Below are 27202 nucleotides of genomic sequence, written 5' to 3' on the forward strand. Positions count from 1 at the left end.
TTCCTGAGCTCACAAAGGTAGTAGGTGTAGAGATGGGCGACAGGAGGCCCAGGGCGGAGTGCTGGACCACTCCAGGATGGAGTCAGAGAAGGAGATGGACAAGGGGTGGCCAGTGAGGTAGGAACCAAGAGAGTGGATGTCCTGGAAGACAGCGGAGGCAGTGCCCCAGGGAAGTAGAGGAATCGGCTGTAGATTTCACTGGGAGGTCAAGGAAAATGAACACGGAGGGTTGAATGCTGGATTTAGAAATGCATATATCACTGGTGACTTCTAGAAGAGCCACTTTGCTGGAGCAGTGAAGGCAAAAATGTACTGGCGGGGTTTGAATAGTGGGGAGGACAGGAATTTGAGAGAAGAAAAGAGAACTCTTTTGAGATTTTTGTTATTAAAAAAAAAAAAAAGCAGAATATAGGAGAATAGCCCAGGGGGAAAGCAAGACTTCATCTTGGGTAGATTTGTGTTATTTTATTTTATTTTCTAATATCTTAAGATATTTTTAAGTTAAATTAAAACTGTAAGAAATAACACATTTGTTAACAGGTGTTGGTGGGGTGTGGAGAAAAGGGAGCCCTCCCACACTGTGGGTGGGAATGTAAATTGGTGCAGCTACCATGGATTTCTCAAAAAACTAAAAATAGAGCTACCATGTGACCCTGCAATTGCACTCCTGGGTATATACCTGAAGAAAACAAAAACACTAATTCGGAAAGATACCTGCATCCCAGTGTTCATAGTAGCTTTGTTTACAATTGCCAAGATATGGACATATGGAAGCAACTTAAGTGTCTATCAAGAGATGAATGGATAAAGAAATATATATATAATCTTTGCTGACAAGAGCCCCAATATATATTCCTTTTGGAAATATTTTTTAAATACTCAAATATATTTTAGACCCCAAATTTGTAAGTTAATGCTGTAATTATACTTCTTGTTGTTTTTAACGTGCTCATCTTCAATTGCGTAATCAGACCGTATGAAGTCAACAGAATCAAGTGAAGCTCTTTACTTTGGCTTCTCGGGACGACTGTAGTGCGGCATCTATAGATACACTAACTGTGCTGACCGTTCTTGAGTCAACATTTCACTGGTCTGAGATGTTTCCTGGAACCATGGATCTGCATGCCGAATCATCTTGTGAATTGTTTCCTCTTTCCCCACAATAGCTCTGTGTCAACATGACCAATGAGAAGATGCACCACTATATCAATGAAGTGCTTTTCCTACAGGAGCAAACAGAATGTGTACAAGAGGGAGTCACCATGGAAACGGCCTATTCTCTTGGTAACCAGACTGGAGTTTTGGATTTTTTTTTCCAGGTATTCACATAATATAATTAGATACTTTACAGGATGCATGCATTTAAATATACTGGAGAGAAAGAACTTTCTTTTACGGGGCCTTATTTTGAGGATATCTTTATGGGAGACTCAGCAATTTCTAATTTACTTATAATCTTTCAGTGTTGATTGAGGGGCACACGACCTTTCTCTGAAAGGGCGTTTGAAGGATTACCAATTGATTAAAAAGACAACAAGTATCAGATCATTTTGTTATAAAAAATATTCAGCTGCAGTTATGTCGCTAAAACTCTCCTCTTGGCATAGTTATAAATACCCATTGTACAAATATAATATTTTATAAAGTAACTCTAAGACTAGCAAGACCATAAAACAAACTCAGCAGAATCTTGTTTGTCTCCACATTTCTAAGTTTGAATATGGAAAACCTTGGCAGAAAAAAATATATATATACGTACATATCATCTTAGTATTTCTGCAGGTGTTTATGCTTATCTTTATTGTTTCTACCTTACAAAGCAAGAATCTTTGCCTCAATATCGCCATCATAAAAACAAAAGTCTATCACACAAACATCAGTCTCTATCTACTAATATAAGGCTTTATATAGATTCACCAGTAATATTTCTAAAACACTTGAACATTGTTTAAAACTGATACCATTTAGCTATTGAGGAGAATAGTATATAATTTTCTACCCTTTATTTTTATAAATGTATATTTACAAATTACTTTATTCATTTTCCGAATATGTGCAATGTTCTTGTTTCTGGTACCAACTTGTCAACATTCCTTGTTTTAAGTACAGAAGAAGTTCTCTTCCTCCAGAAAGCCCTCCCTCATCATGACACACATAGTATACAGTTTACCTCCTTAAGGTTATAAGATGGGTTGACAGTAATATATACCTACCTGTATATGGGAAGCCTTGGGTACCCACTACCCCACTTCACGCTTGCTGCTATGTCCTTGACTGCTAAACCGTGGCCAGCAGAATGAGGTTATTTCTGTCTCTTTGGTTATCATCCTTGGGGTCTCATCGTTGGAATGGTTATTTCAATAGTGGGACCTCGTCAGTATGAACTGGAAATGTCAGTGGATATTTCTGCTGCCACTCCTCTTTGATACCCCCCAAAATGAAATGAAAAGACATACCAAGTATAGGGTGAAACTTGCATTTTTACCTATAAATAGGTAGGTCTATATACCAGAAAGAAAACATACAACTTTTCTGTAGTTGGAAATTTTATTAAGGTGAGAATATATATTTTAACAACGCCAGTGTTTTAATGACCTTAAACGACACTTATTTATTTTCAATTCCTCTAATCAATAAATACTACTGAGAACCAACACGACATCAGAGGTTGGCTAGGTGGGGCGGATACAGCAATGAACAAAAATAGACATGTATTGACAATAAAGACTAATTTATTTTCTCAGTGCTTGTATGAACGTGATGAGGATGTAAATGGTATGCATGAGCAATAACAAAGATAGCAAATTGAGTAATAGAAGGAAAAAACTCCTCTTCTTAACTTGCAGAAGCCTTCTGGATTTCTCTCTTTATTGGATGAAGAAAGTCAAATGATTTGGTCAATGGAACCAAGTCTTCCCAAAAAGCTACACAGTCTTCTAGAATCCTCAAACACAAATGCAGTTTACTCCCCCATGAAGGATGGGAATGGGAACCTCGCCCTCAAAGACCAAGGCACAGCTTTCACCGTTATGCACTACGCCGGACGGGTGAGTTCAGAGAACGGAGCAATTTATGGTACGCGCTAATGGGCCAAAGGTCTTAAGAACAAGCCTTAAAGGTTTTGCTATTTTAGAGTTTTGATCATTGAAACTGGGTGAACAACCCACAAAATGTTTCTTTCCTAAGCCTGATAAGGACTTAGCATTTCAGAATGTGGGTGATGAAGCACGTGGTATGATTCTTCTCATGATGTTTCCATATTTATAAGTTAATACGAGCAAAAGAGACCTGGATTTAATACAAGAGCTCTTCTGTGAAATTTGGGATATTTTCAAAATCGAAAGAAACATTGGACATCTGAGTTTACTTACCCTCAATATAGTTGTTAGTATTAAATTACTTTTCCTAAACCTAAGGAAGAAAGCAACTCTCCGATCCCTCTCCATTGCCTAACCGGCTTTGTAAAACATGCTTCCTTCTTCAAATCCTTCAAGGACCGACTCTTATCTGCCTAAAACATGTCACAGTCCTGAGGCCAGCCTCCTATTGGGCTTCTCCGAGCTGGTCCCTGTCACTTCTTCCAAGGCTTACCTGCCTCAACTCTCCTCTGCAAAACCCCTGTTCAGGTTCTTTTTTCCCATGCACTCCCTGTTTTCCTGCGGATCCCGCCCCCCACGCGTGACGCCTCTTCCCACTCAAGCTGGAAATATCCTCCCTGTCTTCTTCACGAGGTCAAATTTTATCCATCTTTTAATGCTCACATCACATCCACATCCCACTTAATCTCCAATCCAGCTTCCATCTCTAGTTAATTCTTCCACTTTTGAATCTGTAGCCGCCAGACTTTCCTCCCTGTTTGGGATGTAGCACAAATACCATTATTAGGGGGTGAAATCCCTAGTCACTCTCTCACTCTCCGTGTATTTCAGTTCACTTCAGCCAGTGTTTACTGAGACTCTACTATATGCCAAACCTAGAGCACTAGAGAATCAAAGATGAATAAACCGTGTTTCTTGCCCTCAAACGTGTCACAGTCAAGTAAGGAAAAAGGAAAGTTAACAAATACTTCCGCTATAATTTGCTCATAGTAATATTAGTCATGTTAACAAAATTCTCTGTTACCACAAAGAAGAAAGAATTTATTTGACTCCAAAAAAGAGTGTAGAAATGTTTTCAAGAGGAGGTAAAACGTGACCTTGGCGTTTAAGGGGATGCTGAGCTGCCTGAGACTGCGAGGCAGGAACACCCCAGTAAAGACAAGGGCTTGTGAAAATGAATGGACCGTGCATCTATCTGGATTCGGTTGCAAAGGACAGAATCCCGTGTAGCTGTTCAAGCAGAAAATCACTGTTGGGGGGACTCTAAGTTGAACTTGCAGAAATGACCTTAAAACCACCCCACAGGACAGGGCTCCCTCGGTAGTTAGGGCCACGTCTTTGATCAGGAAGCCTGCAGCCTGATTGAGAAACTGCTGCTACAGGTACTGACTCCCAGTAACTGCTGTCACCTAAACCAGTAAGAGGCCCATTCCCCGGCACTCAACAAGGAAGAGTCAGTGGCTGAGCCTGGAGCCTTCAGTGCTGGAGAAAACCAACATCTCCTGGACGTGCTCACCAGGTAAAACACAGACACAGCAGAAATGCAGCCTCCGCCACTTCAACTTTCGAAATCTCGGGCAGTAGTTCAGACAGGTGGAAGCTGCAGAACGAGCGAACCCTAGCTGCAAGGGAGTCTGGGAGAAGTAATATTCGCACTTTCCAACATCTGCAGGACAGGAAGTGACCAGGCTAAACCTAACACTCCGCCATTTCCAACCACATCGTAGTTGGGAAATGGTACCAGACGTTTGGTCAAGTGTATGGAGGTTGGTAGGAGAAAAGTCTAGGAAGGTGGTTTGTGGTGAAATCATGAATAAATATGCATGTACACCTCAGGACTTTGTCCTCTTGACAGTGTTAACTTATCGGATGTTTTTAGACAGGGTGGGGGATGAAGTGAGAAAACCAGAGGACATGATGTAGGTAGGTTGGGAAGAAAGGAAGGGGGATATGGAAACACTCCAACAAGGACTGCGTTTGAGCCAGAGCGGCAGGACAGAGTGGTGGCATTCCCAGGGAAGAGTGAGTGACTGAATGTGTGGAGCCAGGGAGGGGACACAGCTGCAGATGACCCCGCGGGCCGCACCCTGTTGACTGATGGAGGCTATTTTAGGCCAACCAAGAAGGGAAATCCTGGAGAAGGAGGCTGTTTGGAAGGAAAGATATTCCACTTCAGATGTTTGGAATTTGAGGTTTTTAATGGAAATTCCCATGAGATGCTGAAAATACTTGACACTGGGAGGCTGGCTGTTTCTAGAAACCTAGTCATAGTTTGGGAAATGTGTATAATTGCACATGGAGAAGAGGGAGAAAGATGTTAGTAGGAAAGAAAAGTATCACAGAAACGAAGAGAAAAGAGACGTCTGGGTCAACAGGAAGTGAGCCTTGACAGGACACTTAGGCCAAGGAACAGCTTTGTGAGAAGTTCTGGTGGGACGGTGCCATGTGATGGCTTAGTGGATGTGGGCGGAAGTCAGTGGATGGTTTTATATAATAGATATTCTCAGAAATTATCAACTGTCCTTTAGAGTTGAGAGATTTAGCCTTTACTTTTTTTTTTATAACAGTAGCAATCTTTTAGTCTTATGTGCAGATTTTTTAATCTATATTTTCTTTATATTAAGAATTTACTAAAGAATATAGAAACAAAGATACTTGCATAATAAAATAACATGTTATTTTACTTTTCAATTCAAATGTTAGAATACTTTTCAATTCAAAAGCTTTTGTGTCAGAATTCTTTTTATTGAGGTACAGTTAATTTACAATGTTGTGTTAGTTTCAAGTGTACAGCAGTGATTCAGTTACACATAAATATATATATATTTTTTTTTCGGAATTATAGGTTATTCTAAGATATTGAGTGTAGTTATTCTAAGATATTGAGTATAGTTCCTGGTGCTGTACAGTAGGTCCTTGTTGTTTATTTTATATATAGTAGTGTGAATCTGCTAATCCCAATCTCCTAATTTATCCCCCGCCCCTTTCCTCTTTGGTAACCATAAGTTTGTTTTCTATGTCCGTGAGTCTATTTCTGTTTTCTAAATAAGTTCATTTGTGTCATTTTTTTAGATTCCACATACGTGATGTCATATGATATTTGTCTTTCTCTGTCTGACATACTTCACTTAGTCTGATAATCTCTAGGTCCATCCATGTTGCTGCAAATGGCATTATTTCATTCTTTCTTATTGCTGAGTGATATTCCATTGTGTATATGTACCGTATCTTCTTTAGCCATTCATCTCTTGATGGACATTTTATTATGCAAGTATCTCTGTTTCTATATTCTTTGATAATCCCCAGTGCCTGGGAGAGTATCTGGCACATAAAATGCACCAATACATATTTGATGAATAAATGAATTATTTGATACTTAAAAAATAATTTATTGAATTCATAGGATTTAGTTGAAAAATTACAATAAGGTATAACTAATGATTTTGGAAAATTATTTTTCTGCAAGTTTCGTGGAAGCTCTCTTCAGTCGGTATATACCTGACCCGCTTTGTAAGTCTGTTCGTCTTGTATCTTGAAGATATACTAGATGTTCAATAGGTGAAAATTGCATTAAACTGAGTGGTACCAAGCTTTGGAATAAAATTTTGCTTACTAATTATTGTATGTTTGCATTTAAAAAGTATTCTACAAGCACCTAGTAAAATGTCAATGGTTTTAAGAAAATCTGGAGAGTTTGAGTGAATGGAATCATTTCACTGAGTTCTGATAGCAATGAAGCAAAGCAGAGAAAGCCAGTTGATTAGTTGCCATGTAGCCAAAGCCCTGTGGAATCACGACATTTCCTGTAAAAGCACCTTTATATTTTAAAGCAGGATTTTCCATAATTGGAGTCAATTTTGCGGTTTTATAAAAGTCTTTCATTTCACTGAGACGTACTGAAGAGCCTTAGCCCAAGGACTCCCTGAGGACTCATTCACATGGTAAAGTCTAGATCCTATGTAATTTGTGGCAATATGTCAAGCCATATGCCATTCTAATCATCAGACGTAACTTTGTATACTTAAATTTTGAGCTATTGCATTTTCAAGGAAAGCAGCACTTTCTGCATTTTACAAATCAGGAGATGTAGCAAAGAGCTAATTGGCTTAAAGTCACCAGGCAGGGTCTAGTTTGGACAGTAGGATGAGCAATCCTGAATAGCTCTTTGATGATAAAGTTGATCCCAGAGGAGACCTCAATGGCTTTGGGGTTCGTGGGTTTGTTCGTAGTCTCCTCTTGTCCGGATGGATGTGCTAGAGAGTTCTTATCATCACTTGCCCCTCCATGCCTGGTTTACCTAGTTCTGTTAGTAAAAACATGCCGTATCTCACAGGAAGAACAATCATTACTGCTGGTGATGATATTGACATCCAGCCTCCCGCCCCCAGAGACCCACACACCTGACTGTTCTGCTCTGACTGCGAGACCCTGCCATGTTTCTGAATCTCATTTGGGGCAGAGGCTCAGAAGTCCTTTTAGAAATGTTTAAGCAACATTATTTAAGTTATAGCTGACGATCTTCCCTAAACACATTTGAATTTTTCATTACTCATAGGAGCGTGGTGTATTTTCCAATCTCCATTACAGAAATATTTTAAAGTAAATGGGATGAGGCTGTACATGAAATATTAACAGGGTTTCACTAATGAGCATGAATTTGAATTAAAGAAGCTGTGAGTTGTGTGTTTTTTATCATTGTTATTTGTTTTAGCAAATTTTAAACCTTATATGGGGTTACCTGTTTTAGGAATTGCTCTTAAACTTCTTTTAGTGATTTAAATGATGGATAAGCATTAAATCCAGAAGTGTGTCTAATTTTATTGGCTTTTAAAATTAAGAATCTTGAAGGAAAGAAGAATTAGGATTTGGCAAAAGACGTTGGTTCTTAGGAAAGTTGAATTTCCATGAAGGTGATTCCTAAACTCTAATAGGAAATAGTATTTTGAAGTTCCTACATTTTTTTTTTTTCCTGCGGTACGCGGGCCTCTCACTGTTGTGGCCTCTCCCGTCGCAGAGCACAGGCTCCAGACGCGCAGGCTCAGTGGCCATGGCTCACGGGCCCAGCCGCTCCGCGGCATGTGGGATCTCCCCGGACCGGGGCACGAACCCGTGTCCCCTGCATCGGCAGGCGGACTCTCAACCACTGCGCCACCAGGGAAGCCCTGAAGTTCCTACATTTTAACACGAGCAAAGGAAATCGATTAAGAGATAGTAAAGCAATCTGAAGTAATAAAAGTTAAATTCATGAAAACAGAGGTCGAGATTAATAGCTATAAAATATATGACACACATTTGACCTTCTTTGGTGTCTGCTCATAAGGTCTTTGTCTGAACGTTGTTTATTATGATCATTTCTTTTTTGGCATGAAGTAATTCTTTGGGGATCTCAGATAAGCGTCCCATTGTATGACTGGCCTTGATGATTTATACAAATCATCCTGGTGGTGTTGCTCTTACCTAAGGTGATGTGCCTGTGTTTTAGCCTCCTTCTGTTTCCAAACCCATAAGTATCGTCGTGGATGGAACGGTGCCTGCCCCCCACAAAAGACAGGCCCTCGGGCTCATGCCTGGAACCTACGACTGGGATCTTATTTGGGAAAAGGCCCTTTGCATATGTAATTAAGTCAAGGATCTTGAGACAGGAAGGTCTTCCTGGATTATCTGTTGAGCTCTAAGCCCAGTGACAAGTATCCTTATAGGAGCGGGGCCGAGGGAGATTTGAGAGAGAAAAGCAAGCGGAGACCAGAGTGGTGCTGCCACAGGCCACCAGAAGCTTGGCGAAGCAGGCAAGGAGGGCAGGGATGCCAGGTTCCAGAGTGGGTGCTGGTTCCAGCAGCCCCAGGAAGCCAATGCACGTGTTCATTGGGTCAGTGTTTACAGACTAGAACAGCAGTGAGGAGTTTTAACTCGTAGCATTGTAGTTTTTTTTTTCTTTTAACACATCTGATCCATTTGAAAATGACTCCTGCATTTCTCCATCTCTATTTTTGCTCACATGGTGTCCTCACCCGTAATGCCCCTTTCCTCTTTCTTTCCAAATCGTACGCATCTTCCCAAGGCCAAGTTCTTGTCCTGATCCGAATTTCCCTGCTCTGTCTCTTCCCTCATCCATAAGCACACCTGATGCTTACCTAGCAGTGTTCAATTTGCAGAGTGCCTGGGAAACATTTTCACCACAACCGTCTTTGTAAATATTACTGTGTCAGTTTTCCGGTGAAGTAAGCCTTGGTGGAGTTTAGCGGTTCAGCAAATATTATACAGTTATGTGTGAGTCTCCTGGGGGCATCATTACGATGTCCCCCATCCAGCATGGCTTAAAACCGTGCAAACGTATCCTCTCTCACAGTTCTGGCGGCCGGAGTCTAAAATCAGGTGTCCGCAGGTTGGGTCCCTCCGCAGGCTCTGAGAGAAATCTGTTCGAAGCCTCTCTTCCAGCTTCTGGGCTTGCCAGCAGTTGGTGTTCCTTGGTTTGTAGACACAGCACCAAGGTCTCTGCCTCTATCTTCACGGGGTTTTCTCTCTGCGTGTGTCTTTGTGTCCCTTTCTCTTCTTTAAGGACACCAGTCATTGGATTTAGGGTCCCCTCCCATCCATAGGACCTCGTCTTAACTAATTACCTCCACAAAGGTCTTATTTCCATAAAAGGGCACATTCTGTGGTTCTGGGTGGGCATGAAGTTTGGGGTCACACCATTCAACCCACTGCAGACTAGTAGGTCACAATACAGTGTCTCAGCTTTCTCATCCCCCCACTCCCATATCTTTCTCTCTCCACCATGGTATGTGCTGAAATCTTAGTGTTTATTATCTCAGTCATGAAATCTGTGTTGTGTAACAGAGAAGACGCACTGGGGCACTTGGGGCTCCCTTGCTGTGACTTTGAGGGATACACTGACCCTCAGCTAGCATACGCATGGGGTTTGTAATTAAGGGGAATATACTTATGAACCTCGTAAACTTGTTCTGAAGGGTAAGTGGTGGGCAAGCAATCAGTGCAGGTACAACTGTTTGGAGACGTTGTGTCAAAGATGCGAATCCTATTTCCCCAACAACTGCTGAAGGTCTTTCCATGCAGGAATACCACCATATCTGGCAAAATTTTAAACTCATCAATCACAAGTATCGAGGTCCTGAAAATATTTCGGGAATCACCTAATCAACTGGCTGTATTGAGAATACTAGAGGCCCAACTGACTTTCTCAAATTGAGTCATTGGTAAATGTCCTTGATGAGTTAAGAAAGATATTTGTTAATTCTTGTATGTTATAAATGTGCTCACGTTGCATAAATAAATGTTTTATAAATGTGTTAGAATATTTATTTTTATTTATCATGATGTTATTCATAGCGCTTTAGCAGATGATAAGGAATATGTAACCACCAAAGTTATAGTACGGTATTTTCTTGTACTTCCTATCACACTTGAAAGACTTCAGTGGAAGGTAAGTGCAGGAAATTGAGATTGTCTCAATCTATGGAAACTATAATATTAAAAGAAAAACTATTTAGATAAATGTTTCACCTTATGCTAATGTGACATTCTGTTTTTCACTGACTATACAGGTGGTTTTTGTGATGGGTAACGCTGCCTTGATTAAAGAGAATTTTTGTAAAAAATTATATTCTTTACCATTTAGCTTTATGACTAATAGTTTAATCAAGCACACAGGTGTGTGAAGTTTTACTGCAGATTTTTAAAGGTCCTTTCAATATCACTTTCCTTAAGAAAATTGAAGCGCTCTCTGCAATTTACATACATATTCCAAGATGTAATTTACAACAGAAGGAAAATGTATAGCCCATTATATAATGTGCTCGTGGGTGTGTCTTTACAGGAGTGGGGTTTGCTTGTATTCATCAAGGTTCCTTTTCCATCCTCCTAAATCACATCCCGGTGAGGTGGATGAAGTCCTAATCCCAGACTGTAGACCCTGATCATCATCATCATGTCACTGATTTCCACAGGCCTTTCCGGGAACCCAATTACTAAAACATTGCTGATAGGAGTGATGTGTGGAAGAGACTGACTTCTGGCCAGTCTATAAAATACCTGAACTCTTTTTCCCTTCTCCTTGAAAAGGATCTACCCCTATTGTGGAATAAATGAAGTTTGAAATATGTCGGTTGAGATTTATGGTGTTGCCCAGACGTCTGAGAAGCAGAGATCTCTATCTCATTGAGGCTGCAGAACGTTCTAGGTGACAGAGGGATGAAAGCCGACCTCTTTGTCCTCAGATGTATTTACATAACATGTATGTGGGTGAAACCTTGGTCCCTTCAATTTCCCTGTGTCACCTGCGTCAGGAACACCTTCTGTAGTTTGTCTCCTGGCCTTCATCTCCAGAGATCGGTGGGGGACACAGTGTTCCCAAGAAGACTCTGAAATTGAACCTTTAAATCAGCGGGAACAGGAGATGAACTCATCAATAGGGAAGTTTCCATTTATTTCCCTCTTTCTTTTCTCCAGGCAGAATCCCCAGACATAACAATGAAACCTGTCTGGTCCAAGCCAAACTGATACTATTAAAGGTTATTTGACAGAGATATTTTGACCCACACAAAGAGAGCTTAATTTACATCTGTATTTGTTCACCTCTTGGGCAAACTTTTAGAAGAATAAAAATTAACTCCCCCAGGCCCCTTGTGCTCCGTTTCTTCCATCAATTTCACCTTTGGCATAAATACATTTTTGTAGACTTAATAAATGTTTCCTTATCCAGAGTTTTATTAGGAAGAGAAAATGCAGGCTCTTATTTAGGGAATCTTACCGTTTTTTTCAAAGATTTAACTGGTTCTTTTATCTTCATGGGTTGACAGACATTTATAAATAGGGAACTTTAGATTTCCTAGAATACTGATATCTTATTGTAAGTTGATTGGTATTTTTCCTCCTTAAAAGGAACCAGTGAAGCATGTTCATAAATTTCAGTTGTGGTAATTTTAATTCAATGCCCATATCCAGAATCTAGATATCTAGATAAGGACTCTTAACAGTAATACTATGTGCTTCTAATAACTTCCTCTGTTGATTGGTACTTATCAACTTAAAGTGGATCAGAATGAGGGCAAGCAAAACTATTAGATGGAATCACTTAATGGAAAAGTAAAAAACAGAAGCCTCTGCTTATAAATATTGATGCAAGAGAGAGATCAATTTACCACCACGCATGAAATCCAGACATTTTTCAGCAGACCTCAGATAGAAAGCTGAAACCAGGCGTGAAAAATTATCAGACCCATTTATGTTTACCGAAAACGATCTTATTTCTTTTGCTAAAATCCAATCTTTACACACATTCTAATGCGCTATAGTGAACTCAAGAGTCTTATCTCAAAAGTTGCCCATTTTTATCAGCTGTGAATCCCACCTCTTTCCTAGGGATTTTATTTTGCATCATGTAAATAGCATGGTGGAGAAGGGGGTTATGAATTTGACTGATGAGTGAATTTACTTCCATTCTGTAAATATTGATGATTCCCAGGAGAGTATTTTATGTCTCTTTCTAGGAGTTTATATGCTCCATGATTCAGTTTCGTAGATGACACGGCTCCCATGTCTCTCCAGTCTGTTTCTCTGTGGGCTTCACACCTACAGGTCTACTTTTTAGTATCTCTGCTTGAGTGGCGTCTTCACGTTAACAGATCCAGTGGCTAACTAAACTAAATTCCCAAACACTCTCTCAGCTGACTTCAAAAAAGTAAATAAAACTGATTTGCCGTATTTGTCCCGCTTTTCAACTCATGGTAAAATCAGAAACCCAGTTAATTACCAAATGCGAGCTACTCTCTCCCCACCTACCCTTAGAATCCAAATAGCCCTCATTTGTATTCCAGCGCCCGAGGTCACATCACCTCCCCCTCTTGGGTCCCTTCAACAGTGTCCTAACACTAACTGATGGAAGAAATGTGAATTATGAATAAAGGGATGAATGAATATCTTTACTTAAAGGCATATGAACTGCTTTTATTTCATTTATCTTCTTGTTTCCCTGGTGACACTGTCCAGAATTAAATGTGATTATTCTGATTCGACTTATTAATAATAGTCCTGAAACAGTGGCGGTGACGCCTGCCTTCTTTGCCATATTTTTACCTCCCAGTTTACCTCCTTTGGTAGAAGAATAAACTCTGGTTTCTCTTTTAAAAATCAGATCTTCCAGATCGTTTTAACACTCTCGTTCTTCGTGTACCTGGTAGTTGAATATGCACAACTCGGGAGATGTAATCCGGATTCGATTTTTGTTTTGGGTTCACACCACTTTTTAAAATATATTCAGCTGGGACAACCCTTCCTTTTAACCAGAAAAAAACCCAGGCAGCTCCAGCGATATTTCTGGTCTCTTCTAAGTAATAGAAAGTCCTTTATTTGCTTTCATTGGTGCTCGCGGACTCAACTCAGAGACGAGGAGTTTCTGGTCCTGTGTAGTGATCAGAACCACGAACTTTAGCTGACCGTCCAGTCCCGTCAAGCCTGAGCCACACAGGAGACACTGTACCGTGGCCTGGAGCATCCTGTTTCTGTCTATTCTTGTGCTGGGTCCTCTCATTTCATCCCAATACGGCTTCACGCACACAGCTCCTTTCGATATTTAGGGCTGATGCGGGCTTGGGTGCTTCCATGCGTCCCTGAGACGCTCCCCTGGGAGGGCTTTGAGGCCCTTCCCGTGCCCTTGGTGATGCTGTCCCCCCTAACCCCCCAGCTGGCTGCTCCCCTGGGGCCCTGCTTTCTGACGCTCTCCACCGGACCCCACTCCTCTCAGCCTCACATACAGCCTCTTGGGCAGGATGTAACCCAACTTGGGATTGTGGACCAGATGAGGAAACTTCATCACACCCTTTGTAGTTCATCAAAAAACGTAATATGCCCTGCTCTCCACTTTCTGGAGCTGACACACAGCGGCCCTTCCTCTTGCAGCAGGGCTGTGCCTTCCCTCACACGCACCCCATCCTTCTGCCCATTTCTGACTCTGTGCTACTTAGTGGGGGTCGATCACCCGTTCCCAGTGTCTCCCTAAGTGCTGGGACATTGTCCAAGTGTGTGAGGGCGTTCCATGAAGTCTCCTCCCTCTTGGTTTAGGTGCTGGGGGAAGAAACTGTGTAAAAGTATTTATGGCCCTATTTGCCTGCTGTATAAAGCAATCACTGCTCTGCCCTCAAATTGGTGTGAGAGCAATAGGTCCATAGACCCATAGACAGAGATGTCCAAGTCAGATACCGTCCTTAGAGAAATACGTACACACACACACATATATAAAGGCAATATCAATGTCGCCAGAAGCACACGTAAGCTGTCCATGCTGTAGTCTGGGATGTCCTGAAATGCCTCAGTTATCACTGAGGGTAGCTTCATTAGAGGAAGTTGGACTTCTAGCACTTAACCACATGGAAATACAGATTTCCGCATCGGAACTACATTAATTAGGTGATACTATAATTAGCAATTCAGTTTGTCCTTTACATTTTGCCTTGCGAGGTAGAGTGTCCACTCTGGAAAAGGCTCTCATCCTAATGCAGTGTTTTATATGTTACTATGGGTAACGTCTCAGCCCAGTAGGAGAAGGAAGGACAAAGAAGACGCAGGCAGTCTAGGTAGCGAATCCCTCAGTGATGCCACAGGAGGCTCTCCTAAGAATTCTCCACCCTGGTTTTCCCACTCAGGTGGTTTCCTGTTGGCCTCCTGATTCTGGCCTGAATGGAGAGTTGGTTGTGACATTTACGTTTCTAGCCTACAGTGACGTGCTCTGTTTGTTTCCATTTCTTTTTCTCTAACCTGTGAGGCCTCGCTGCAGGTACGCTGAGACCCCCCCCCCCCCCCGCTCGCTGCACGTGGTTCATTTCACGGGCTGCGATGCCATCTCCTTGCACCCTCAGTCTTCTCGGAACGAGTAGTTTTTATCGCTCTGTCTGCAGCCATCCTTCCGCCCTTCTAGGACTGCCTTGCTCTCCTGGCTTTCCGTCCTACCTTCAAGAGCTTCGTTATCTCTCGTCAGGTGTTCTGAACAGTGATGAACACGGTATCTCTCCTTGTCCTTTTGAGCTGCAGAGCAGGTAGAAGCAGCAGAGCTGTCAGCACCAAGACAGGAATAGACAGAGCGAGAAATTGGGGCTGGTGGAGGTCAGCCGGGGTCTAGCCTGAAAAAGAAACTGCTCCACATTTTCAGGCAGAAGAAAAGGAGTACAGGGATTCGGTTCCCCAGGAAAAGTTGAGACAGATGGGAGACGATGAGGTGACCCAGAGACGTGTGAAGCAGCTGCCTCCTCTGAGGCTGGAGATAGGAAGGGAGGAGACTGTTTCACGGGGAGTGGAGCTGAGGGCAGCTGGTGGGAGCACGGCAGACTGGCACACCTTCCTTGACCTCGCATGGCCCTCCGCCCGTGTGCCAGCGCCTGGAGCGGGGCTGATGAGACCACAGACGTTAGGATGTTAGGCCCCAGCTCGGGCAGGCCCCATGCTTTGCTTACCCACGTGGAGTAAGCCAACTGCTCTCGCTTTAATTCAGTGGATTCAAATCAGAGATGGCGGATGGAGCCGTTTCCCGGCGCGCGCCTGCACTTCAGTTTCCTTGGAGACGAGCCAAACCTGAGCCTGACAGCCTCCAGTTGGGAAGACAACGCATGTGCTCTGGCCTTTCGTAACTTTTCTTTGTGGACCCGGGAGACTAAGTATCTTGATGGACTGTGATTCACACCCATGACGAAAGTTTTATAACCCCTGTTTTTATATACAGCGAACGTAATTTTTCTTTTAATTGTATGTATTGCAGTGCCGGAGCGCGACAGCAAGCACATCCAAAAAGGGAGCGCGTGGCCGCGGTCCCTAGCTTACACCCTTCTCACTGGGCATCCTCACCAAAGCGTTTAGATGCGTGTGCTAACTGCTGAAACGTGAGGAAAATGCTCAGTTTCCTTTGGAGCCATTTTATTGAACAGAATCATTCCAAAGGAAATCTTTGACTACATGACAATTCCCTTTAAGATTTGTATGGACCTGTATGCATGTAAATTTCTCTGTTACATGCATGAGGGATGCTGTCTCTTATAGCATGAATCCTTAAGAGGAAAAAAAAATAACACCTGAGTTTCAGTTATGTAAAGACGGAGGGGGAAAAAGAGCCTTTATCCTGGCCTCTATCTTTTGTGCTTTCAAGTTTTTTCTCCTTTCATCCCCCAAACAATAAACCAGCAGGAAAAGGAGGGGTGGGGCTGAGAACAGAGGAGCTGTCTTGAGTGACCTAGAAAGGCCCATGCCTGAAACCTGCTCCTGCCATTCCAGCAATGCCCGCTACGTCCCTCCCGAGTGGCACAGCTGAGACAGGACAGGCCTGATCTGTCGCCCTGGCATCACAGACTCACAGAGCTAGGGTGATTCCTAGGGTACATTGAGTTTTTCTCCTTGCTGTTTTCCCATTCATACAGATTCCTCTGTCCATTTAACTAGGCTCTGAGGCCCACTGCCCTTTGAATCACCAGGAGCCCAATGGGGTGGCAGTAGAGAGGCACGTCAACCCCTTCCACCTGCTCACCCTGCAGCCAGGGAAGTGTGCCTGGAGGCCCAGTGGAGACCCAGAACTCCTGCCCACCCAGCGGCAATGAGAATCCCCTCTTCTTTTGTGTCAGAGGAGGTTGAGCGGGGACCCCGAATTCTCCACTTGACAGTAATGAGGCTGTGCCTCTCTTCCCCTGCTGAGTCAACTAACCAGAAGGTTAAGTGGGAAACTTCAACGTCCTCTTCTCAATTGATAGAGCAGCTTTGTGGGAAATCAGAAAGGATGTAGAAGAACTCAACACCATCAACCAATGGGATCTGCTCACTTATAGATGTGTAAACCAAGAGAAGCAGAATTCTCATGCTTTTCAAGTCCATGCTTCAAGAAAGACTATATTCTGGGCCATAAACCAAACCTAAAATTCCAAAGGATTGAAATTATACAGACTGGGGCTTTCCTATCACAATGGACTATCACAGGACGCCATTCATGAGGACTTCCCAGAGCACATGATCTTGTGATAATGAAAGACTCATCAACATAATCTTAAATAAAAAGGGGAAGCTCAACGTTATGCTATATGTGGTCACAATGTAATGAAACCTTTTTGTTCATTTCACCAAACATTAAATGAATCTTCCCAGTGGACACAGCATTTTGCTTGTTGCTGCAGAGACAGAGCTGAGCAATCCATAGTCACTCCCTCAAGGTACAGCAGGAAGGCCCATCCCAAAGCAAGGCACGACAGGAGCAAAGACAGGCAAGGGATGTACTTAGAAAAAATCAGGTAGTCCAACTGTGTGTGTGTGTGTGTGTGTGTGTGTGTGTGTTTACTTCAGAATCATCAGATGCCCGTGAAAAGAAGAGGCTAGAATTATAGATTGGAACCATACAGAGGAGGACCCTACACTGCAGGCTCAGCTCTGGGACATTAAATAACTTGCCAGAGTCCATATAGATGCAGAGCAGCTTAGCTGGGTGTCTGTGGTCTCTGGGCACTGCTGTCTCTAATACAGGAAGGCGTGTAGAAGCCAAACTCCAGGTTAAGGTTTCTCAACCCCAATCCCATGGTCATTGGGGGCCAGATACTTCTTCACTGTGGAGCTGTCCAGGGCACTGTAGGACGCTTGTAGCATCCCTGTCCTTCCAACCCTTCAGCTGTGACAAACGCAGAAGACTCCAGGCACTGAAAGTGTCACCATCATCCCTGGTTGAGAACCACTGCTCTACATGATGTAAAAATTGTTTATATTCAACAATGTGTAATAGGTAACGTGATATATAGCTTACATTTTCATATTGGCAAGCCATGTTCTGGCCTAGGGGCAAACAGGATAATTAGGTAATGATTGAGAAGTATCTTACAGTTGTTTAGTTGTTTGCCTCTTAGCTCAAGCAGTCTTCTGATCCAAATTCATGTTGGAAAATCTGGGAATCTGCAGGGTATCTTGGGATTTCTGTGCCGTTTAGGCTCTTGTGACAGCAAAGAATAAAATCCCAGCAAGGCTTTATTGTAAGGATGACACGGTTAGGCATTGGAACTTGAAAACCCAGTAGGAACCAAGACTCACTGGGGGTCATCTGGCCTTTTTCTAGCTTCCTCTCACTGGCCACTCAGCCTCTTTCTCATGGATTCTTTCTGTCTAGTTCCATCTTGCTGCCAATGAGACAATCTCCTCTGGGCCATCCAGTTAAAATTCCCCAAGGAGTCGGGTGACTGTCACCTTCCCTGGTCTGACCACCCACACTCCCTCATGGTGATGCAGGACAAAGAGACATCACTGACCAGCTGCCCTCCTCGGGGTCAGTCCTGGTCTACCCGGGGTAAAGGGCAGCCTGTGACACCCAGCCGTGGCGAAGCAGCAGCAGCTGTGGAACCCGATGAGCCTTGCGGCTGATCTGACCCTCTGGACCCCACTTGGGAGCTCGCACTTAGCTGAGGCTGAGAGAGACAATAAAACCACGTCTCTCTTCAAAAATCAAGTCTCCCAGGCCAGATGGGAATACCAGCAAAACCAGACAATAAAGTCATTTAAATATGTTCGTAAGTAAACTGTGACAGAAAAAAAAACTGTTCTTTGAATAATCCAGAATTAATTGTTTCCTGAGTTTTCTTTGTTTTAAGGACTTCAGATTTTGTTCACTGCTTAAATGCTCCAAAGGAACGCTTTTTTTTTTTTTTTACTGAAGTGTAGTTAATTTACAATGTTGTGTTAGTTTCAAGTGTACAGCAAAGTGATTCAGTTACACATACATACATATCTATGTACATATCTGTTCAAGATCTACTCTTTTTCAGATTCTTTTCCATTATAGGTTATTACAAGATATTGAGTATAGTTTTCTGTGCTCTACAGTAGGTCCTTGTTGTTTAGTATTTTCTATATAGTAGTGTGTATCTGTTAATCCCAAACTCCTGATTTATCTCTCCCCCCCGACCCCGCTATCCACTTTGGTGACCATAAGTTTGTTTTCTACATCTGTGAGTCTATTTCTTTTGTAAATAAGTTCATTTGCTATCATTTTTTTAGATTCCACATATAAGTGACATCATACAATATTTGTCCTTCTCTGACCTACTTCACTCAATATGAGAATCTCTAGGTCCATCCATGTTGCTGCACATGGCACTATTTAATTTGTTTTTATGGCTGAGTAGTATTCCACTGTATATATATACCACATCGTTTCTATCCATTCACCTGTCAGTGGACATTCAGGTTACTTCCATATCTTGACTCTTGTAAATAGTGCTGCTGTGAACATTGCATGTATCTTTTGGAATTAGAGTTTTCTCTGGATATATGCCCAGGAGTGGGATTGCAGGATCATACGGTAGCTCTATTTTAAGTTTTTTAATAGAGACAGCGCTCCGTTTCTCAAACTGACGCCTCATTTCCTTCCCTCCCAAGGTGTCATGAAGTCTTCCTACTTGGTTTAGAGAGTTTTCGGAGCAGGTGAGGGTTTTTCAGAATAAACAGGCTATGGTGGCTATGAGTCAGCACCCCTTTCTCCTAAACTCGCGATTGGAGGAGGGCCCCGGCGATCAGAGCCTGGGAATGGGAGCTTTGAACTTGCCTGTAGCGAGAACTCTAAGACCTGAAGACACTGCTCTTATGAATAATTTAAAACTGCCGCTGAGTCAAGTTATTCTTTAAAGGAAATTACTTTCGTGGTCATGTTTAACCATTAGTAATTATACCACTTTCTTTTATTATAGGTAATGTATGAAATTGTTGGAGCAATTGAAAAAAATAAAGACTCCCTTTCACAGAATCTTCTATTTGTAATGAAAAGTAAGTGTTCCCCGTACGGTTAAAATGCCACACATTCTTTATGTCTCTGTCTCTGAACATGGCCCTATAAAATATGCCACCAGCTAAGGATAATTGAACTATCTTTCGTGTTCTAATGCCCAGAATAATAAGGAATGGAGCTTGCCATGCTACACACTGGTTATAATTTAATTTAGAGTCTAGTAGAAACCATAATTTAACTAAGCTTTTAGCGGATAGAAATATAAAACACCTTCACCAGTTTGGCTTGTGAATATAAAGAAGCTCTTGTGTGAAGACTGATGAAGGTGCACATGGCTTCCCCACAGCAGGGTGAGTTTCATTACTTAAGATGACTCTGGAGCACAGCTAAGGGTGGTATTTTATTCTTGTGTACTTTCAGCTATAAAAAACTAATGCTTACAAAGTAAAATGAGGGTACAAATTGATATATACATACACACATGCATATATGTATATATCCATATAAATTTATAGGTGACATCTACTTAGTGAACCTTAGTACTTTATATACATATCTCTATACATATCTCTATAATTCTATACTATATGTAAAACGATGTACTGGGTTTATATGTGGTATAATTATATATATCTCTGTATTTACATATAGAGCTATAAATTTACGTATATGTATAGTTCTATCTCCTCTAGTAATTATTTTCTTAGTAGAAGTTCTGCAGTGATTCACATTTTCTTACTAACCTCTTCAACGAATTAAAGTGTATCATCTTTGTGCTTTAAGTTGCTCTAAGTGAGATGGAGCCATTTATCATTCCTGGGAAGAGAAGCATATCATAGCCTTTCATGAAATAGTTGGATGCCTTTGAGCTGGAAATAAGACATCCATATCACTTCCGGCTGGAGGAATATATTTACCTTAGATCAAATAGTAGAGTTGCAGTATATTGCTTTTCATGGGGAATGACTCTGCTTGCCTCTCAGAATGTATGGTTATTGAGTTCTCTTAAAGGCTGAGACTAATGATAAAAACATGGACTTGGAATAATACTGTGTAAAAAGAAAGAAGTGAGATAATTGATCTTCTTGATTATCACTGGAAATATCTTCCTTCTAGTTTTCAAATATTTGGACTTTCATTCATAACATACTTAAAATTGTATAACGTACATAAAATCCATGTATTTTATGAAGAACTAATATACAGCATGTTTTCAAAGTTGGCACTAGGCCTCCTTTTTTTGTATTTCACGGTGACGGAATATGTATTTAGAAAGAAAACATGATGGCTTCAGTTACTGCAATTCTGCTTATCTTAGCAGAGTCCCTATATCTTAAAGTCATTCTTTTGTGTATGCTTGCTAACAAGTGCCAAGAGAAAACAGGCGTATCTTATTTTATTCTAAATATTTTAGACTATACATACATCTGAGCAAGACGACAAAAATTGCAACGTGCCCTTATGTGTTCATATGAGAGGTGCGAAGCATTTTCTGCAGAGGGCTAGAGAGTAAATATTTCAGGCTTTGCGAGCCGTAAGTTCACTGTTGCAACTACTCAACTCTGCTATGATAATGAGGAAGCAACCGTAGACAATACAGATGGATGTGGCTGTATTTCAATAAAACTTTATTTACAAAAACTGTGGCCTGTGGATTTGGCCCACAGGCCACAGTTGCTTACCCGTTCTATCACACAAGCAAAGATGCATGGTTGTGATAGTATTTTATGAATCTATGGAGTGTTTTGGCACTGCAAATAGTTATTAAAAGCAAGCGTAATTTATAGATAATAGTGGTAATTCCTGTCTCCAGGCACCTTGCTAAGTACTCTGCTTACAGCGTCTGATTTAATTCTCATATTATCCAAAAGCTCCCAGGTGTGGAAGGAGGCAGGGTCTGTGGCAGGATCCCTACAAATCTAGCTGTGTCTGTGACACCCCTGACCAGTGCAGACAGGGAACTGGGTGGCACAGCTCACACAGACAGTGCCCTCGTTGATGCCCAAGATGGGAAATCAAGTCCACTTGACTCAGAAAGAAGCAGGTACAGTCCAGACTCTTAAGTCTACTTATGAGTAGAGGAGATCTTACTATTTATTGTCGGTGATGCTGTTGGCATTTCTGCAGACCTGTTCATAGACTGTGGGCACCTCAGTTAGCTCAGCCCGTTTTACGGGCAGAAAGGCGCCCAGTGCATTGTGTCTAGAGCCCAGAGAGGGATGCTTCCCATTGCAACGTGTATACAGGGTGACATGAAGAAAAATGCCTGCAGCAAGTGACTCCTAGAAATAGGGAAGGGAGGCCAAAGCTGTCTCTTCGCTAGGGACTTCCTTCTCGGGCTCTAGGTGGCAACACGATGGCCAAATTTCTCTTTTTAATGTGCCGAGGAACCTGCTCTCACCTCCCACTGGCTCAGCTTATGGGCCGGGCTCTGCTGTTAGGGGTGAGGCCTGATGGCATCTCCATCGTAGGGGGATGCTACCCCTGCTTTACCTTCATGCAGCCTGGGTGTGTGATCCAGAGAAAGGACAGAAACAGGTGACTTACATGTTTCGGTTCATAGTTATGTCTAGTGCTTACAGATGTAGTAAAGGCTTTTTCCGCAGTTACGGGAGTACCAGGTTGCACTATTTATCTGTGGTCCCGTCCATCCACAGACTAGCTAGAAATATAAATAATATTTTTAATTAAGTTACATAGGCCATGGTATTATATGTTTATTGTTTCACTGTTTTTAAATGATTTCAAACTTAAAGTCACAAAATTAGTACAAGGAACTCCCGTGTGCTCTTTTCCCAGATTGACTTTTTTCATTTCCTTTCTCCTTTTCTCTCTCACCCTCTCCTTCCTTCCATCTCCGTGTGTGCGTGCATGTGTATGTATGCACACTCTCTGAGCCACTGGAGAATGGCCAAAAGTGTCTTTGTGCCTAAATACTTTGGTCCCTATCCTAAGACCAAGGACATGATCGTAGATATCCTCAGTAAATTATCAGACGATTAAACATTGATATGATACCAATATCTGATTCAGAGTTTATGTAACACTTTACCAATTATCCCACTAATGTCTTTCATCATCATTTTTCTCCCAATTCAGGACCATTTGCTGAGTTTACTTGCCATTTCTTGTCAGTCTTCTTTAAGCTGGGACACTTCCTCAGCTTTCCTTTTTCTTCATGACATTAATATTTTAAGAAGTGGAAGCCCAGTTTGGTCATTATTTTGATACTAAAATTGCCCAAGACTTGGCCAGTGAGAACCCCTCCAAGCTAGTTCCTATGTCCTTTTGACAGGTTCTCATGTCTGTTGGGGTACTTTCTTACATTCTGGCTTTCCAAAGTGTTCTGGGATCTTCTACCTTGCCTCAGATCCAGAATTGGCCACTTATCCAAGAAGACTTGATTTATTTTAGAAGTGAATGGTGTTAAGAAACACTAAGAAATGGGGGCAGGGTGAGCTCATTGCTACTGGCGTGTCATTGCTTTTAGATCCTTTCAGAACTAGGAAATTTAAGATATAGGCATAGATTTTGCATAGATATGTGTGTGTGTATATATAGATATAGATATGGATAGACATATCGCAGTATATTATCGTGATACCTATAATTTCCAGCCAACACCACAGGGCTCCTTTTTGCCTTCCTGTAATCCATAATTGTATCTCCCTTCTCTGACCCTCCTCCTAGCTCCCTATTTGTTTATTCATATAGCGACTTTTCACTCAAGGCACTGCTAATAAATACATTAGCTGGGCACACAAAATAATCTGAGTGCAGAAATGGTGGAAACTAAACCACTTTGCTCCTGAACGCTGCCAGCTGTCCGATGAATGACTTACGCATGTTACATCACACTTTAATCTTGCGGGAATCCACAGAGTAGGTACTCGGGTGGTTATTTCACAGAAAAGGAAATTAAGGCTTAAAAACTGCCTACATACAGATAGAAGTAACCCAAGAAACATGCCTTCTAGATCCTTAACTGTCACAGACATGGTTTTCACTTTGCTATTCAAATGTGTCCATCCATTCATGAGCCCATTTCTCCCTGAGGTGTCAGGAAAGACATATGGACCCAGAATTACCAGAATTTTTATAACCTAACACCTAATATATCAACTTGCTTTCACCTTTCCAGCTTAACTGGATCAGAAAAAGAGGCACTTTTCCCCCTAACAGCTGAGACAGTTGAATGAGACAGGGGCTCCCCAATGTCTGCATTCCACTCGGAGAGAGGTTCTTCCTGGGGACGTGTGTCCCCAGCAGTTATTTTCCTGGAATGGAGAGCTGCTGACCAAGACCATTTCATGACTTGGTCAAGTGCACTGAGGCCCCTTAGGTCTGAGCAGGTCCGATCCGGTCTGGCTGTTAGGAGAGCAGTAAGAGCCACTCAGTTCTAGAGCAAGGGATTCAGGGCTCAGGTGGGGGACAGGAGAGCATGGGATCTGGCCCAAGGGCAAAAAAAGGTCAGAATTCATCAAACAGCGTGATGAGTAGTGGGGAAAATGAAAAAGAGGCAAAAGGAAAGGCAGATTCCTAAATTCCCTCCCCGCTCAGAGTGTTTTAGTGGTTAGAACGCTCGGATGACGTGTGAGCTTAACGCTTGCATGAATTACGATTTTAATGCCGCTTACAATCTTCATTTATTTATTTCCTAGCTAGTGAAAATGTCATGATCAATCATCTGTTCCAGTCGAAACTGTCACCAACAGGAGCCCTCGTACCTTCCTCTCCTTCTTTTAAATTCAGAGGACATAAATCTGCCTGGCTCAGTAAGAAAATGACAGCTTCTTCAATGATTGGAGAAAACAGGAATTATCCAGAACTTAGTAAGGTAGGAGTTTTTATGACTCGTGTCTGGTTGTTTTGAAGTTTGCTTATTAGCACATTTGCTGCTTCTTTTAAAGAAAAACAAGCACAATCCTCAATGCTCATGGAAATAAATTGATATTTTAATTGAAAACATTAAAGGAAAGACTGCTTACCGAAAGTACAACCCGCTGAGAGAGGACAGTTATAAGAAAGTGCAGTGGAGTGAAAATTTGACAGCAAATAGAGTATCAGTCATTTTAGTTGTTGTCTGTGCAGCACCCTTTTTACATCTCATCCTGTGACTGTCTTTTTGATGAATGGGACGTAACTTCAGGGACAGTAGGATTAAAGGGGATAAACTGAGCTACCTTATTCTGTTGATATTAATCACTTCAGAGGCTTCAGGTCTCTAAACAATAAATTGTAGTTTCTCATATAGACATAGTGTATTTTTCAGGTCCTAGAGTTCCGTAGATTTTTAATTTATTTCAGCATTATACTAATTTTTTATTGGGGTATAGTTGCTTTACCATGTTGTGTTAGTTTCTGGTGTACAACGAAGTGAATCAGCTGTATGTCTACATAGATCCCCTCCCTTTTGGACCTCCCTCCCCACCATCCCACCCCTCTAGGTCACCACAGAGCACCGAGCTGAGCCCTGTGCTGTCCCGCAGGTCCCCACTAGCTATCTGTTTTACACATGGTGGTGTATTTATGTCAAACCTAATCTCCCAGTTCATCCCACCCCACCCCCGCTGCCCTGTGTCCACACGTCCGTTCTCGACGTCTGCGTCTGTGTTCCTGCCCCGCAAACAGTTTCCTCTGTGCCATTTAACGGGTATTTGTCCCACACCAGCGTGGTTGTACTTACAGCCTAAAGATTCTGACGATTTGTAAAATAGAACAAAAAATACAGTGAAGAGTTGTTTCAGACTGAAATGTTTTATGTTTATGAATTCAGTGCCCAATCGTAGCCCAGTTTGTTTTGCTTGCCTTTATAAAGACTCTTAAAAAATGAGAAATATGGTTGGGAAGGTGTCCAGGACAATTAATCTTAGAAATTCAGTCACTGTAGTTTGCTGAACTGCATTTTAACTTACCAATTAAAATAAAAGCATAATTAAAGTCAACTGTATTATAGAAGAATGGCAGAAATGTGTGTAGCGTATTAGAAGTGTCTGTGTGTGTGTGTGTGTGTGTGTGTGTGTGTGTGTGTGTGTGTCCTCCTGAGTGTGTGTGTATATGTTTAGCCATTAGACCCTAGATTTAAGGGTCCTTCGATATAGTTGTTCCAGAACTGGACCATCACAGGAATTCAATCTCACTGCATATAAAATGGCATCTTTTACATAAAAAGGACAAAGTGTTCCCCTTGTAAAGCTCCATCTCTATTCCTGGTGGTTTCGCTGAAACTTCTGGCCTTTCCTTTCTCAGTCACCCTGGAAACCATGAGCAAGAAATCGCCACACACCTCCAAACTGTAATTTTTAACCTTAATTATTAAACATTACCAGGCATAGATGCCATTAGTCTTTTCCCTGAAGGACTGCAAAAGCGAGATAATTCACAGCAGTTCCTCCACCCGGAAAGGGAAATTGAGTGTTCAATTTCAAGGGATGAAGATTTATTTATTATGATTTTTCCTTAAGTGTTCCATTCCTCTCTTCCCTCCGAGGGTCCTCACCCCTGCACACCCATCCCTGTGACCAGCAGGGTAGCCATCTACCCACCCTTCAACTGAGCATCACGTTCGGCTTTGTGTTTGTAGAAAACAAGTTGATCTTAGACCAATCGCTTCGTTTTCCATTCCCTTGTCAGTTACAATTGATCTTTTCAGCTTGACAGTTCATCTCGACGGAAGGAAGTGAGCCATTGCCATGATAGCGATAGCACCATATTGACAAGGATGTTTCATCAAATTTTTTGTTTATCGAGACCTTTTATTTTAAGATAAATGATTTTGGATTGGTAGATCTGTTGGTCTCAGTCTGCGTGATTTCGTGAAATGTAATAGTACATTAGTGGCTGAGGTTTCTTTTAACCCCTGGTGGGATTTAATTAATTACTTTCTGCCTTTCGTTCTTCACCCACTGGCTTCATTTTCACTGACTTCTTTTATCTGCATTATCATTTAATCTTTGCTACGTTTGAATTATTTTCTTTTAAGAGCTATATGTAACTACTTATCGAAGAAAACAGTCTACTGTCATTTTTCACAGGCAAGTAATTTACTAACCCCTTTTAGTCATTAAAAAAGAGAGAAAAGGAAGGGAAAGAAAAAATGAGTAGGACACTGATTATAGTTAAACTTACGGAACAAACCAGTGATTGTTAAAACATCAAATCTTTGTCATGTAAAATATCCATTGTATCCTTTTACCGCAGAGTAAGCTACATTTCATGATAAACATGCACAGTTAGTAATACAGTCAGGATACCGGGGGAGTTTACTGTACCACCAAGCAAGTCAACATCTGTCTATTCTCAAATGAAAGTAGATGCAGGTTCGTGACAGCCATGGACTTGAAAGGCTACAGAAATGGTT

The 27202-nt window shown here is 41.8% G+C and overlaps 1 protein-coding gene across 7 annotated transcripts in view; it reads left to right on the plus strand.

The window, feature by feature from the left end:
* MYO16 (myosin XVI) overlaps window positions 1-27202 on the plus strand; it is a 530294-nt gene that overhangs the window by 376136 nt on the left and 126956 nt on the right. For all 7 annotated transcript variants that reach the window (XM_059995825.1, XM_059995821.1, XM_059995826.1 and 4 more), the window contains 4 exons: window positions 1167-1319; window positions 2847-3047; window positions 19805-19880; window positions 24504-24679. In XM_059995825.1, the coding sequence (XP_059851808.1) occupies window positions 1167-1319; window positions 2847-3047; window positions 19805-19880; window positions 24504-24679 (606 nt within the window). The remainder of the gene's footprint in view (window positions 1-1166; window positions 1320-2846; window positions 3048-19804; window positions 19881-24503; window positions 24680-27202) is intronic.

The sequence above is a fragment of the Delphinus delphis genome, chromosome 18, assembly GCF_949987515.2.
Source record: "Delphinus delphis chromosome 18, mDelDel1.2, whole genome shotgun sequence".
Taxonomy (NCBI): domain Eukaryota; kingdom Metazoa; phylum Chordata; class Mammalia; order Artiodactyla; family Delphinidae; genus Delphinus; species Delphinus delphis.